Genomic DNA, 15,031 nt, shown 5'->3' with positions numbered 1-15,031 from the left:
TTCTGTTAGTCCGCAGCACTAGATTATGTCCTAACAGAGCCAGAGTCTATCAGTAGGTACTGGAGGATATAGGAGATTGTTTTCTGTCACCCACAATTTCCCAATCCAACTGAGTGGTGCCAGAATCTAATGATGTATAATTTGTCTTGCCTAGGATTGGCTCTCTGTACGGCAAAACTTCTCCATCTAAAATACCATTGTCAGACCTGTTTGAGGCTCAGATAGTTAATTACAGGCCCACAACCCTAGGACATACTCCCATAATGGAAAGTGGGGTATGGGAGAAAGCCCAGGTCCCAAGGGCATAGTTCCAGCCTCGGCCATCCGGCCATCCATTACCTTCTTTAAGGTTGTTGTGCTTAGAGGTTCATCTCAAGTAGTTTATCCTCCTAGGGCAGTTTTATGGGCAGGCCTATGTTAATTGAACTCTTGCGAGGCAATATTGTCACCCATCACCCAAGCCTCACTGGTCTAGTTCTTCAAGGATGCTCCAGTACAGGGCCACTAATCCTGGCAGTCTCCATGTCCTTAGAGAGTGGGCATGTGCCTGTGATGCGAGAAAGCATAAATAACCTGGCACATGGGGGGCCCAGAAGATGATCATGCATCTAGGGTTCAAGGAAACTACAAGGTGCTATAACTGAGGGACACGCCAGGCTAGCAGTTGCAAGAAATAACCGGGGATGCAGGCAACCCTGTGTTGATTTCAGATGGGTGCTATTCTTCCCAAGGCAAAATCACCCTTAAAGTGTATCCTGGATAACTGGGACCAATTTGACCCACGATCTTTGAAGCAGCAGCAGCTCATTTTTCTCTGCCAAATGGTGTGGCGGCGATACCCTCTGCTGAGTGGAGAAACCTGGCCTCTTAAGGGAAGTATAAATTATAACACCCTTCTACAATTAGGCCTGTTCTGTAAGAGGGAAGGTACATGGATTGAGGTCCCCTATGTGCATGTTTTCTTTTCTCTAAGGGACAATCCTCACCTATGTAAGGCCTGTAACCTCTACACTACTGGCCCCTCCTCAGGACCACCCCCATATTTAGGGCTCCCTGTGGCTCCTCCCTCCACCAATGCTGACCGGGTCTCCTCATAACCCAAGAGGAGTTAGGGAAGGCCAAAGAGGCCAAGGCACCTCAGGCTACGGGGATGCCCCAACTCTGCCCCCTACAAGCAGTAGGAGGAGAATTTGGCCCAGCCAAGGTACATACCCTCTTTTCACTTTCTGACTTAAAGCAAATCAAGGGAGACTTAGGAAAATTTTCAGATGACCCGGACAAGTACATAGATTTTCTGCAGGGCCTGGGTCAGTCCTTTGAATTAGATTGGAAAGATATAATGTTATTGCTTAGTCAGATGCTAACCAGCAATGGGAGAGAGGCTGCTCTAGCAGCAGATCAAGAGTTTGGAGACAGCTGGTACCTTAGTCAAGTACATGACCAAATGATGCCAGATAAGAAGGATAGATTTCCTACAGGCAGGCAAGCAGTCCCTAGCATGGACCCTCAATGGTGTCCTGACTCAGAACAGGGGGACTGGAGCCAAAGGCATCTATTAACTTGCATACTTCAGGGATTAAGGTGAACTAGGAAAAAGCCCATGAACTATGCAATGTTATCCACCATAACTTAGGGGAAGGAAGAAAACCCAACAGCCATTCTTGAGTGGTTATCGGAGACTTTAAGAAAGTATACTCCCAACAGGGTGCGGTGGCTCACACCTGTAATCCCAGCACTTCAGGAGGCTGAGGCAGGCAGATCATGAGGTCAGGAGATTGAGACCATCCTGGCCATGGTGAAACCCCGTCTCTACTAAAATACAAAAAAATTAGCTGGACATGGTGGTGCATGCTTGTAGTCCCAGCTACTCAGGAGGCCGAGGCAGGGGAATCACTTGAATGTGGGAGATGGAGGTTGCAGTGAGCTCAGATCGTGCTACTGTACTCCAGCCTGGTGAAAGAGCAAGAACCCGTAAAAAAAAAAAAAAAAAAATACTCCCCTGTCACGAGACTCCACCGAGGGTCAGCTAATACTAAAAGACAAATTTATTATGCAATCAGCAGCAGACATTAGAAGGAAGCTCCAGAAGCTGTCCCTGGGGGCAGAACAGAGTCTAGAGTCATTATTAAATATAGCAACCTCAGTGTTCTATAATAGAGACCAGGAGGAACAGGCTGAAGGGGACAGGAGGGACCAGAGAAAGGCCGCAGCCCTAGTCATGAGCTTCAGGCAAGCAGATCCAAGGGGCTCGGAAGAGAGAAAGGCTTGGGTTAGCTGCCAGTCTGGCAGAGCTTGCTACCACTGCGGCCAACCGGGACACTTTAAGAAAGATTGTCCTCAGAGGAACGGAGCACTTCCTCGTCCTTGCCCACTGTGCAAAGGGGATCACTGGAAGGCACACTGTCCCAGGGGACACAGGTTCCCAGGGCCTGAGGTGACTAACCAGATGACCCAGCAGCAGGACTGAGGGCGCCCAGGGCAAGCGCCAGCACAAGCCATCACCCTCACTGAGCCCCGGGTAAAGCTGACCATAGAGGGCCCGAAGGTCAGTCTCCTCCTGGATGCTGGTGTGGCCTTCTCAGTTTTGCTTTCCTGTCCTGGATGGTTGTCCTCCAAGTCTGTAACTGTCCAAGAAGTCCTAGGACAAGCAGTCTCCCGATATTTCTCCCAGCCCCTAAGCTGTAACTGAGGAGAAATACTCTTCTCCCACGCCTTCCTCATCATGCCAGGAAGTCCCACTCCCTTCTAGGGCGGGACCTGTTAGCCAGAGCAGGAGCCATTATCTATATGAACATAGTCAGGCAGGAAATTCCTCTCTGCTGCCCATTATTTAAAGAAGGGATTAATCCTGAGGTTTGGGCAATGGAGGGAGAATTTGGGAGGGCAAATAATGCTTGCCCAATTAGAATAAGGCAAAGGATCCCACCTCTTTTCCTTACCAAAGACAGTACCTCCTAAGACCAGAAGCCAAAAAGGGGCTACAGGTTATTGTAAGGAACTTAAAAGCTTAGAATCTAGTAAAGTCCTGTAACAGCCATTGCACTACTCCAATTTTTAGGAGTACAAAAACCTAATGGACAATGGAGGCTGGTGCAAGATCTCAGGCTTATTAACGAAGCTGTGATCCCTTTGTGACCAGCTGTGTGCAACCCATACACTTTGCTCTCTCAAATACCAGGACAGGCACAATGATTCACAGTCCTAGGCCTTAAGGATGGCTTTTTCTGTGTTCCATGACATCTTGACTCCCAGTTTCTGTTTGCCTTTGAAGATGCTTTAGACCAGAATTCTCAGCTCACCTGGACAGTGTTACCCCAGGGCTTTCGAGATAGCCCCCACCTGTTTGGCCAGGCTCTAGAAGGAACTTAGTAAATTTTCACATCCAGGTACCCTGGTTCTTCAATATATGGATGACTTACTTTTAACTGCTAACTCAGAAATCCAGTGTCAACAGGCCACCCAGGACCTGCTAAACTTTCTGGCCACCTGTGGATATAAGGTTTCCAAATTTTCACATCCAGGTACCCTGGTTCTTCAATATATGGATGACTTACTTTTAACTGCTAACTCAGAAATCCAGTGTCAGCAGGCCACCCAGGACCTGCTAAACTTTCTAGCCACCTGTGGATATAAGGTTTCCAAACCAAAAGCCCAACTTTGTAGTCAAGAGGTAAAATACTTAGGGCTTGTCTTGTCTAAGGGACCTTGGGCCTTTGATGGAGAATGTCTCCAACTCATACTGCCCTTCTGCCATCCAAAGACCTTAAGACAGTTACAGGGATTCTTAGGAATAACTGGTTTTTGCCAATTGTGGATTCCCAGATATGGTAAAATAGCCAAAGCCCTATCCACTCTGATTAAGGAAATCCAAAACACTAACACCCATCTAATACAATGGGATTATAGCTGAGGCAGCTTTTCAGACCCTGAAGCAGGCACAACTGCAGGCTCCAGCTCCAAGCCTTCCTACAGAGAATGACTTCTTCCTATATGTTATGGAAAAGTCAGGAGTGGCGCTGGGGGTTCTCACCCACACTTGGGGGACCACAGCACAATCGGTGGCATACTTAAGTGAGGAAATTGATACAGTAGAAAAGGCTGGCCACACTGCTTGTGGGCTGTGGCCACACTGCTTGTGGGTCACAGCAGCGGTGGCTACACTGGTCTCAGAAGCTATTAAAATAGTGCAAGGGTAAGATCGAACTGTGTGGACTTCACATGGTGCAGCTGGAGTTCTGGCCTCTAAAGGAGGCTTCCGGCTGTCCAACAACCGCTTACTCAAATATCAGGCCTTAATGCTCGAAGGGCCTGTACTTCAGCTGCTCACATGTGCAGCCCTCAATCCAGCTACTTTTCTTCCTGAGGAAGGGGCAGACAGAGAACATGACTGTCAGCAGGTTACAGCCCAGAACTATGCGGCTCAAGAGGATCTCTTAGAAATTCCTCTAGCCATCCTGATCTTAACCGGTACACTGATGGAAGCTCAGTTATGGAAAATGGAGTTTGAAAGGCAGGATATGCATAGTCAGTAATCAAACAGTGCTTGAAAGTAATTCTCTTCCTCCTGGAACTAGTGTTCAGCTGGCAGAACTAGTAGCCCTCACTCGAGCTCTAAAATTAGGAAAAGGAAAGAGAATAAACATGTACACAGATTCCAAATATGCTTACCTGGTTCTGCATGCCCATGCTGCCGTACAGAAGGAAAGAGAATTCCTAACCTCTGCAGGAACTCCCATTATATATCATAAGGAAATTTTAGACTTATTACAAGCTGTCCAAGAACCCAAAGAGGCAGCAGTCTTACACTGCCGAGGTCACCAGAAAGGAGATGAGAAGGAAGTGGAGGGCAATCGCCCAGCTGACATAGAGGCAAAAAGGGCAGGTAACTAACAGTTTATAGAAGGACCTTTAACATGGGAAAACCCTCTCTAGGGAACCAGACCTCAATATTCATCAGAAGAGGTAGAGCGGGCAATCTCCCAGGGACATAATCTTCCTTCAGGATGGCTAGCCACTGAGGAGGGAAAAGTACTCCTGCCTGCTGCCAGCCTGTGGAAAGTACTTAAAACCCTGCATTTAACCTTCCATATGGGTATAGAGAATACACATTGGATGGCCAAATCTATATTTACAGAAAAAGGCCTCTTCAAGGCTGTCCAACAAATAGTCAAAGGATGTGAAATATGCCAGAAAAATAATTCTTTGTTACATCACAAAGCTCCTGGGGAACAGTGAGCTGGTCATTACCCAGGTGAGGACTGACAAATGGACTTTACCCATCTGCCTAAGTCTCAGGGATATCAATATCTGCTAGGTTGTGTAGATACCTACACAAACTGGGTTGAGGCTTCTTCCTGTAGAACAGAGAAAGCCCAAGAGGTAATAAAAGTCCTGACCAATGAAATAATCCTAGATTCGGACTCGCTCTCAGTCTTCAAAGCAATAATGGCCCTACCTTCAAAGCTGCAGTGACCCAAGGAAATTCCAAGGCATTAGGAATACAGTATCATCTCCACTGTGCTTGGAGGCCTCAGGCCTCAGAGAAAGTGGAGAAGATGAATGAAATTCTTAACAGACACCTAAAGAAACTGTCACAGGAAACCCCCCTCTCTGGCCTTCTCTATTACTAGTAGCACTCTTAAGGGCTCAAAACTCTCCTCAGAAAATAGGACTCAGCCCCTATGAGGTGCTTTATGGACAGCCCTTTCTTACTAATGATCTTGTATTAGACAAGGAAACAGCAGACTTAATAAAAGATATAAACTCCTTGCTAACTACCAAGAGGCTCTTAGGACCGTACCTGAAGGATACCATAGGGAAAAGGGAAAGAGTTGCTCTGCCCTGGAGACATGGTGCTTGTTAAGTCTCTCCCCTCAGACTCTCCCTCTCTAGGCCTGTCTTGGGAAGGACGATTTTTGGTTATTCTGTCTACCTCAATGGCAGCTAAGGTGGTGGAAATTGATTCGTGGATTCATCACACTTGGCTGAAGCCTTGTACACCTCCTGAAGAAAATCACAGGCCCTCCACTCCACAGCCTGAAGTTTCAGGAGACGACCCTTCATATACCTGCGAACCTTTAGAGGATTTACGTTTGCTCTTCCAACAAGATCCCCAGGAAAGTAACTAGTCATGAGTCTAACTTACATCCTGGCATCATCAGGACTATCCCTCTTAACTTTATTATTTACGACTCAGCTCTATGTGGTAGCCCCTGTGGATTAGCCTGATAGCTCTCCTTCTCTCCTTGCTAGTGCCCCCCTCACCCCATAACAATTTACACCGACTCTCAGGTGCTGCCTTCTCTTGCCAAGGCCGCACCATACTGGAACTCGAATTATTCCTTTCATAGTTGGTGGGGTGGAATAATAGGAGGACTTGGTACTGGCATTGGAGAAGTTACTACCTCTGCTCGGTTTTACTATAAGCTATCTCAGGAGTTAAATAATAACATGGAAAAGGTAGCTAATTCTCTCTGCAGAAGTAGCTTAACTCTTTAGCTGCTGTATCTCTTCAAAATAGAAGGTTCCTGGATCTGCTAATGGCAGACAAAGGAGGAACCTGTCTCTTTTTAGGAAAAGAATGTGACTACTTCGTAAACCAATCGGGTATTTTCTTAAACAAAGTTAAAGAACTAAGGGACCGAATCAAAGGCAGGGCTAAAGACCTTCAAGAAACAGGATCGTGGTGCTTGTTTAACAACTGGCTGTCCTGACTCTACCCTCTTCTAGGCCCGTGTATAACCATTCTATTATTGCTGGCCTTCGGGCATCTCATCTTTAACCTTCTTGTGAAATTCGTTTCTTCTAGAATTGAGGCCATAGGCAACAAATGGCCCTGCAAGTGAAACCCCAGGTGTCCTTGGCTCATGAGTTCTACCGTGGGCCTCTGGATCAACCTGTACCCCTGGAAGGCTCCCCTCTGGAAGAGACCTCAACTGCAGGGCCCCTTGTACGCCCCAATTCAGCAGGAAGTAGTTAAAGAGCAATCAACGTCCCTGTCCCAATAGCAGTTGGACTTTCCTATTCAGAGGGGGGACTGAGGGACTGTGTTAAAGAAAAACTTCTCTTCCTGGGTCCACAAGGGGTGTAGTTTCCAAAGCAGGAGTTTCCTGGCTCCACCCCTCCATTTGGGAATGTAAAGTTCTTTGTCTGGGTTTCCCACATGTGGGCTAGGTAAAGAAATTCTAGATGGGCTTCTTTGTCCAAAAAGCCCACTGAAAGCTCTGGGAGGAGAGGCTCTGTTGTGGACCAAGCAGCCAATCTGGTATCAGAGTCAAAGATCAATCACTCCAGCTAAGTTTGAAACTACTCTCATTGGACGAGAACATAAATGAGGAGGGAATAACTCAAGGGTTAAAATCCCGCTTCTTCCTCACTATATGAATTTCTTCTCTGGATCCCCTCCCATGGCAGTGTGGGAGCTGTCTTTCTCTCTCTCTCGCTCCATTTAATAAATCACTTTCCGCAAAACTCTTTGGCTCCACGATATTTATTAAAACGGTAAAGCTCACTGCAGCTCTGGGGCCCCTTTCCCCATTCTTTGGGGTAAGAGAGGCCAAGAACCTCTTTGGATCTGGGAATTGGGAGCTTCTTCAGGATGCCCCTACTCCTCTGGTTACAATATCACCCCCTTCCCTGCAGGCTCCCTAACCCCAAGGTTGGGCTAGATGCCCTTACTTTGGTGGTCTGGGCTGGTCGGTCCTAAGCCTCACGTATTTACCTAAGTGGGTGGGGATGTGTCCTGAGTTAAGATATCCCATGTATTTTGTCCTGTGGGTCATGGTCAAAATAGTCAGCAAGCCACTGATATTATTTACCCTCCTATTTAAGATGCTTCTAGGTGCTGTGTGAGGCTCAGACTAAGCCTTTTACAGTCCACACATTTCCCTTTTCTGGGCTGCTGTGCCTGGCAGAAACAGGGCTGCATATTGTTCTTCTTGTGCTCTCGAAGCCCGGTAGCACTCTCTGACCCCCAAAGAAGAAGTCTGCTTAATGAACTCACAATTTTGTAATAAAATAAAAGTGCCACGCCAGAATTGAGGCCTTTGTTGTCAGATCTTATTCTCCAAATGCAATTTCTTCACAGTTTTCTAACTTCTACAACCATCAAACAGCTTTGGCATGACAGTCGTCTTCTACAAATGAAAACAGGATTTAGAGCAGTGTTGTTTCTGCTGCCCCGAGGGAAGCTGATTTAGACAGAAGAGGCAGGAAGGAAGAGGGAGGGCATCTGGAGAGCTGGAGCCAGGGCCCTGCAGAGGTGGCTGGGCCTCCAACTCTACTGTCTGTGGGTGGAAAAACAATCCTTCCCCTTGGACCAAAAGTACCAGCCTGCCTCCCTGAGATTAAGATGCCAGACAGAGCCTATCAATGTGAATGCACCATTCCAGGCAGTGAAAACAGGCTCAACACAGAGTCAGCAGCAGCAGGAGACCTAGAGACTTCTTCCTAGCTCCGTCTTCCTCCTACCTCTGCTCCTAATTCCCTTCTGCTCTGGGCCTCAGATTCCTCACCTAAAAATGGAAGGGGTTCATTAAAACAGTGGCTTTAATTTGCTGACTGTGATTCAACATTAAGAAATACATCTGAAGACTAAGAAACAGAGAAGACCCAAATAAAATCAGAAAAGAAAAATGAGACATTACAATTGACACTGCATAAATTCAAAGGATCGTTAGAGACCACTACGAGCAACTATATGCTGATAACCTGGAAACCTAGAAGAAATGGATAAATTCCTAGACACATATTTCTTACTAAGATTAAACCATGAAGAAATCCAACACCTGAACAGACTAATAACAAGTAATGAGATTGAAGGCATAATAAAAAGTCTCCCAGCAGAGAATAGCCTGGGACTTGATGGTGTCACTGCTGAATTTCACCAAACATTTAATAAAGAACTAATACCAATCCTGCTCAAACTATTATGAAAAATGGGGGAGGAGAAAATACTTCCAAACTCATTCTTTGAGGCCAATATTACCCTGATACCCAAACCAGACAAAGATGCATCAAACAAGCAAACAAAAATAAGCAACTATAGGCCAATATCCTTGATGAACATCAATGCAGCAATCCTCTACAAAACACTAGCAAACTGAATTCAACTCATTAAAAAGATCACTCATCATGACCAAGTGGGATTTATCCCTGGAGGCAAGGGTAGTTCAACATACAAAAATCAATCAATGTGATATATCATATTAACAGAATGGAGGAAGAAAATCATATAATCATTTGAATTGATGCTGAGAAAGCATTTGAAAAAATTATTTCATGATAAAAACTTTTAAAAAACTTCATATAGAAAGAACATACCTCAACACAATAAAAGCCATATGTAACAGATCCACCACTGGAATCATACTGAATGGGGAAAAATGGAAAGCGTTTCCTCTAAGATCTGGAATATGACAATGATAACCACTTTCACCACTGTTATTTAACATACTACTGGAGCTAGAGCAATCAGACAAAAGAAAGAAATTAAGGGCATCCAAATTGGAAAGGAAGAAGTCAAATTATCCTTGTTTGCAGAAGATGTGACCTTACATTTGGAAAAAGCTGCAGGCTTCACACAAAATTTTTAGAACTGATAAACAAATTCAGTAAAGTTGCAGGATACAAAATCAATGTACAAAAATCAGTAGGATTTCTATATGCCAACAGCAAACAATCAGGGGAAAAAAATCAAGTAAGGAATCCCAATTTTAACAGCTATTAATAAAATTAAAAACCTAGGAATAAAATTAACCAAAAAAGGGGGTTTTCAGGAAGTTTGGAAGTTGTGGCGGTAGTTGGATTGTAAGGACTCTTGTGACAATCTTCGGGTGCCCTCCGAGAGAAAAGCGGAGGATGCCACTGGAGTCATCTTCCTCTTCAATGCCACTATCCTGCCGGTCTCTCTTACCCTCAATACCACACAACACTAACCCTTCCCCTCCTCCAATGTCTTACATCACCTCCCAAGAGATGAAGTGTGTTCTTCACTGGTTTGCCAATTGGTCAGGTCCCCAGCGTGAACGTTTCCTAGAGGACCTAGTAGCTAAGGCAGTGCCAGGAAAATTACAGCCACTGCTGAATAGTCTGGAGCAGTTTAGTGTGTCTGGGGCAAACCGACCACCTTCTATCTTTGAGTGCCAGCTATATCTTTGGGATCAGTGGTTTCGAGGCTGGGCTGAGCAGGAGTGCAATGAATTTGTCAGACAGCTGGAGTTCAGTGAGCCAGACTTTGTGGCAAAATTTTACCAAGCAGTGGCTACTACAGCTGGTAAGGACTGATAGGCATTCAGACCAAAGAAGATAACCATAGCTGAGCCAAGACTCTATGTATATGTTACAAGGCCATGACTCTGCAATGAGAACTCAATTCAAATCTGTCACCTAAAGGACTGGAACTGGTATTCCGACCAACTGACTGAACTCATTGACCAGTACAGGCGTAGTTATTTCAACGCTAATAGCATGTCAATGGGACTCCTACTTGTAAATGTTATCAATCTAAGCAATCCAGCTCATCGGTCTACTAGTTTGCTTCTTTTCAAGAGATGTCAAATCTTCAAGAATTTGATGGCCTCTTCTGCAACTATAACCAAAAGGAACCTATACATTATAACTCAAGCCCACTGCTTGCTTATGAAGTGTGTAAAATAGAACCCTCCTTCCCCAGAAATAAGACAGGACAATAAAAGGTGGTACTTTTATAATTAAAAAAAAAAAAATTAACCAAAAAAGTAAAAGATCTCTACAATAAAAACTATAAAAAACTGATACAAGAAATTGAAGAAGACACCAAGAAAATGGAAAGATATTTCATGTTCATGGATTGGAAGAATCAATATTTTTAAAATACCGATGCTGCCAAAAGGAATCCACAGATTCCATGCAATTCCTATTAAAATACCAATGACATTCTTCAAAGTACTAGAAAAAGAATCCTAAAATTTAGATGGAGCCATAAAAGACCCAGAATAAGCAAAGCTAACCAAAGCAAAAAGAACACATCCGGAGGAATCTAATTGCCTGACTTGAAATTATACTACATAGCTATAGTAACCAAAACAGCATGGTACTGGTATAAAAACAGACACATAGACCAATAGAACAGAAAGAGAACTCAGAAACAAATCTGCATACCCACAGTGAATTCATTTGCAACAAAGTACCAAGAACACACATTGGGGAAAGGACACTCTCTTCAATAAATGGTACTGGAAAACAAGATATCCATATGCAGAAGAATGAAACTAGATCCCTATCTCACCATGTACAAACATCAAATCAAAATGGATTAATGACTTAAATCTAAGACCTGAAAATATGAAACTACTAAAAGAAAACATCAGAGAAACTCTCCAGGACATTGGACTACGCAGATTTTCCAAGTAAAACAAGCACAGACAATCAAAGGAGAAATGGAAATTGGATCACATCAAATTGAAAAGCTGCATGGCAAAGCAAAATAGTATCAATGAAGTGAAGAGACAACCCACAGAATGGGAGAAAATGTTTGCCAACTATCCATCTGAAAAGACATTAATAATCAGAATATAGAAGGACCTAAACAACTCAGCAAAGAAAATCTTAAAATTTGATTTAAAATGAGCAAAAGACCTGAAAATAGAAGAATGTCAAAAGAAGAATACAGATGGCAAACAGGTAGATGAAAAAGTGCTCAACATCATTGATTATCAGAGAAAAGTAAATCAAAACTAGGTGAGACATCATTTCATCCCAGTTAAAATGGCTTTTATTCAAAAAGCAGGCAATAATGAATGCTGGCAAGGATGTGGAGAAAAGGAAACACTCATACACTGTTAGTGGGAATGAAAATTAGTACAGCCACTGTGGAGAACAGTTTGGAGGTCCTAAAAAAAACTAATAATAAAACTACCATATGATCCAGCAATTCTATTAATACGTATATACCCAAATAAAGAAAATCAGTATATTGAAGTGATATCTGCACTCCCATGTTTACTATGGCATTACTTACAATAGTCAAGGTTTAAAAGCAGTCTATGTGTCCATCAACAGATGGATAAAGAAAATATGGAACATATACATAATGGAGTACTATTCAGTCATAAAAAACAATGAGATGCTGTCATTTGCAACAATATGGACGGAACTGAAGGATATTATGGCAAGTGAGATACGCCAGGCACAGAAAAACAAATTTTGCATGTACTCATTCATATGTGTGAACTAAAAGTTAAAACAATTGAACTCATGGTGATAGAGAATATAAGGATGGTTACCAGAGGCTGGGAAGGGTAGTGAGGGTAAGGAAGTGGGGATGGCTAATAGCTACAAAAATATAGTGAGAAAGAATGAATAAGATTTAGTATTTGATTGCACAACAGGTTATTATAGACAACAATAATTAATGTACATTTAAATATAACTAAAACAGTATAATTTCAGTACTTATAATACAAGTAAATGGCAAATACTTGAGGTGACAGATACCCCATTTATCCTGATATGATTAGTATGCATTGTATGCCTGTATCAAAATATCTCATGTACCCCATAAATACGTACACCTACTATGAACCCATAAAAATTAAAAATTAAAAAAAATTTAAAGAAGAAATGTATTTCATACCTCAACTTCGTCTATACACACATATTTAGAGGGACATGTAACTGAAGTTTCCTTAATGATGCTTACCTTTATGACCTGCTATATTTTCTCCTCTGTTACATTCATTTGATAAACTTTTACTGAAGTATGACCTAAGTACAGTAGAGGGTGCATATCATAAATGAATAGCTTGATACATTTCTACCAATTGACAATATCCATTTAACGTGCCCTCCTGCCTCTGAACCAAAAGGCAGAATGTGACTAGAGAGTCCCTTTTCACTTCTTTCCATTTACCAACCCCTCCTTCAGGGGCAACCACCATCCAGACTCTGATAACACCGAGTAGTTTTACCTGGTTTTGCACTTTTTTAAAGTGCAGTCATAAAGTTTCTTTGTGCCTGCTTCTTTTTTTCAACTTCATGCATCTGAGGTTCACCAATATTGCCGTGTGGAATATTCCACTATGTGAATATGCTACACTTTATCCATTCCAGGGCTGATTGCCATGTGTTTTGGTGGATGTCTGTGTGCATATCTCAGGGGTATATACCAAGGAGTGAAAGTGCAGGTATGTATATGTTCAGCTTTAGTCGATATTGCCAAACAGTTTTCCAATGTCATCAAACCAATTACATTTCAACTAGCAATGTGTGTGTTCCAGTAGTTTCACATCTTTGCCGGCTCTAGATAGTCTCTATTTTTCGTTTTAGCCATTCTGATGGGTACATAATAGTATTTCACTGTGGTTTTGTCATTCCCTGAAGAGTAATAATGTTATGTGCTTTTTTTTTTTGCCATTTGGACATCTTCTTTTATGAAGTATCTGAGTCTTTTGCCCATTTTTCTATTAGGTTGTCTGTCTTTTCTTACTAATTTACAGGAGTTTCTTCTTATATATATTTGGCTATGAGACCTTTATTGAGTATATAGGGCGCAAACGTATCATATCTTTACCTACTCCATGGTTACTAGGTTACTCTGTTTTTACTTTAATAAATGCTGATCTTGAGCCACCAAATTAATTTCATGACCTGTTACCAGACTACGACCTACAGCTTGAAACACCCTGTGACACACAATTATGCAGTCTTCCCTGGGTCTGAATAGCCCAGAAAGGCGCATTTCCAGCCTATGGCATCCACAGCAACATTGGCCTGGATCAGCACCTCTGTATCTATAGTCAGCCAGTGTCTGGAGAACAAAGGCCAGGATATTAGCTATATTTAATTTCTAAATTAGAAAACAAAAATATTGTTCTATGTCTTAAGTGATAACAGTTTCCAATTCTTCTGAATTTAGTAATTGCCAGCCCTATGGCTCAGACTGAGGGAATAGCCTCAGAGGAATGGCCAAGGTGTGGGAACACCTCTGGAATTAGCCCTTTCAATAGCACTAGAGTGTGCGTTTTGCCACAGTCTCTCTAGGCACTGAGGTACCTGGGTCTTCAGTGGCATGGTCTTATGGAACCAAAGATACCTCCAGAGGTTCCTTTCATCCAACAGGTTAAGACAACATTCCCTAAACTCTGGGGAAAAAAATGCCATTAATTAAGGGAGAAAGACTCTCCCTATCCTAAGCACTTTCTTGGTGTGAGGGTACAGTGGATGTAACCTCCCAACTCCTCAGAGCAGCCCTATCCACAGACTTTAAGCTCCAGGAAGGCAAAAACTGTACCACTCTAATCAAATAATGTGACCAAGGCCACAGAGCTAGTAAGTTATAGAGCCAGGATGACTGACACCACGGCCTGTGTTTTCATTCCTCTGTTACACTCCTTAGAGGCAGCCAGTCACTGTATAAAGAGTGGTGACTACTTCCAAAGGGTCAAAGATTCACACACATACCCACACACATGTGTATGCACACCCATGCACAGATACGTGTGCATACAGACATGTACATGCATGCAAACACATGCTATTTCACTCAGAAATCTGGGGCTGGACTCTACAGGTTCATTACACGGTCAGCGCATGCGAGTTCCCCCCTTTCTCCTAATTTGCAAAGTATTGACACAGTCCATAATATATGAATCACACAAAGGCACATATATGCGTAGGAAACATTACAGTTTATCAATCTCTTTCACACTTAATCTCTCATCTAACACTCACCATCAGCCTTCTGAACATATATAAATATTTGATGATTTGCAGCCCTCCCCAGGTGTGTGTTTCAGGACCTTCATTCTGAGGGGATCTAATCCTTGGGACTGGGGCTATGGCATCAGTGAGATGTTAGCAGGAGCTTCTCAGACCCACTCCAAAAGTTTCCCTTTAAACTGTATATTTCCATAGAAACCCACTGTCCTTGTCTGACTCTGAGAAGTAGTTTTAACCTCATGAACTTTCTGGGGTTGGGCTTATGTTTGCATGAGAGTTAATGAGATGTGGACATTATTCTATCCCTAATGAGTATATCCAGCTCTTTTCTCTT

The 15,031-nt window shown here is 43.1% G+C and overlaps 2 protein-coding genes across 8 annotated transcripts in view; one reads left to right on the top strand and one right to left on the bottom strand.

Moving 5' to 3' along the window:
• Positions 1–15,031, bottom strand: part of TENM4 (teneurin transmembrane protein 4) — an 827,507-nt gene that overhangs the window by 498,335 nt on the left and 314,141 nt on the right. The gene's annotated exons all lie outside the window — the stretch shown is intronic.
• Positions 9,771–10,711, top strand: LOC108290128 (uncharacterized protein C14orf119-like). Its single transcript, XM_017509844.2, has one exon. The coding sequence runs from the start codon at positions 9,859–9,861 to the stop codon at positions 10,282–10,284; it is 426 nt and encodes a 141-aa protein (XP_017365333.1). The 5' UTR covers positions 9,771–9,858; the 3' UTR covers positions 10,285–10,711.

This window comes from Cebus imitator, unplaced genomic scaffold, assembly GCF_001604975.1.
Source record: "Cebus imitator isolate Cc_AM_T3 unplaced genomic scaffold, Cebus_imitator-1.0 Scaffold424, whole genome shotgun sequence".
In the NCBI taxonomy this organism is placed as follows: Eukaryota; Metazoa; Chordata; class Mammalia; order Primates; family Cebidae; genus Cebus; species Cebus imitator.
This window is presented reverse-complemented; position numbering and strand designations above follow the sequence as displayed.

Coding starts and splice junctions, on each gene's coding strand:
- LOC108290128 (XM_017509844.2), top strand. CDS start 9,859: ATGCCACTGGAGTCATCTTCCTCTTCAATGCCACTATCCTGCCGGTCT.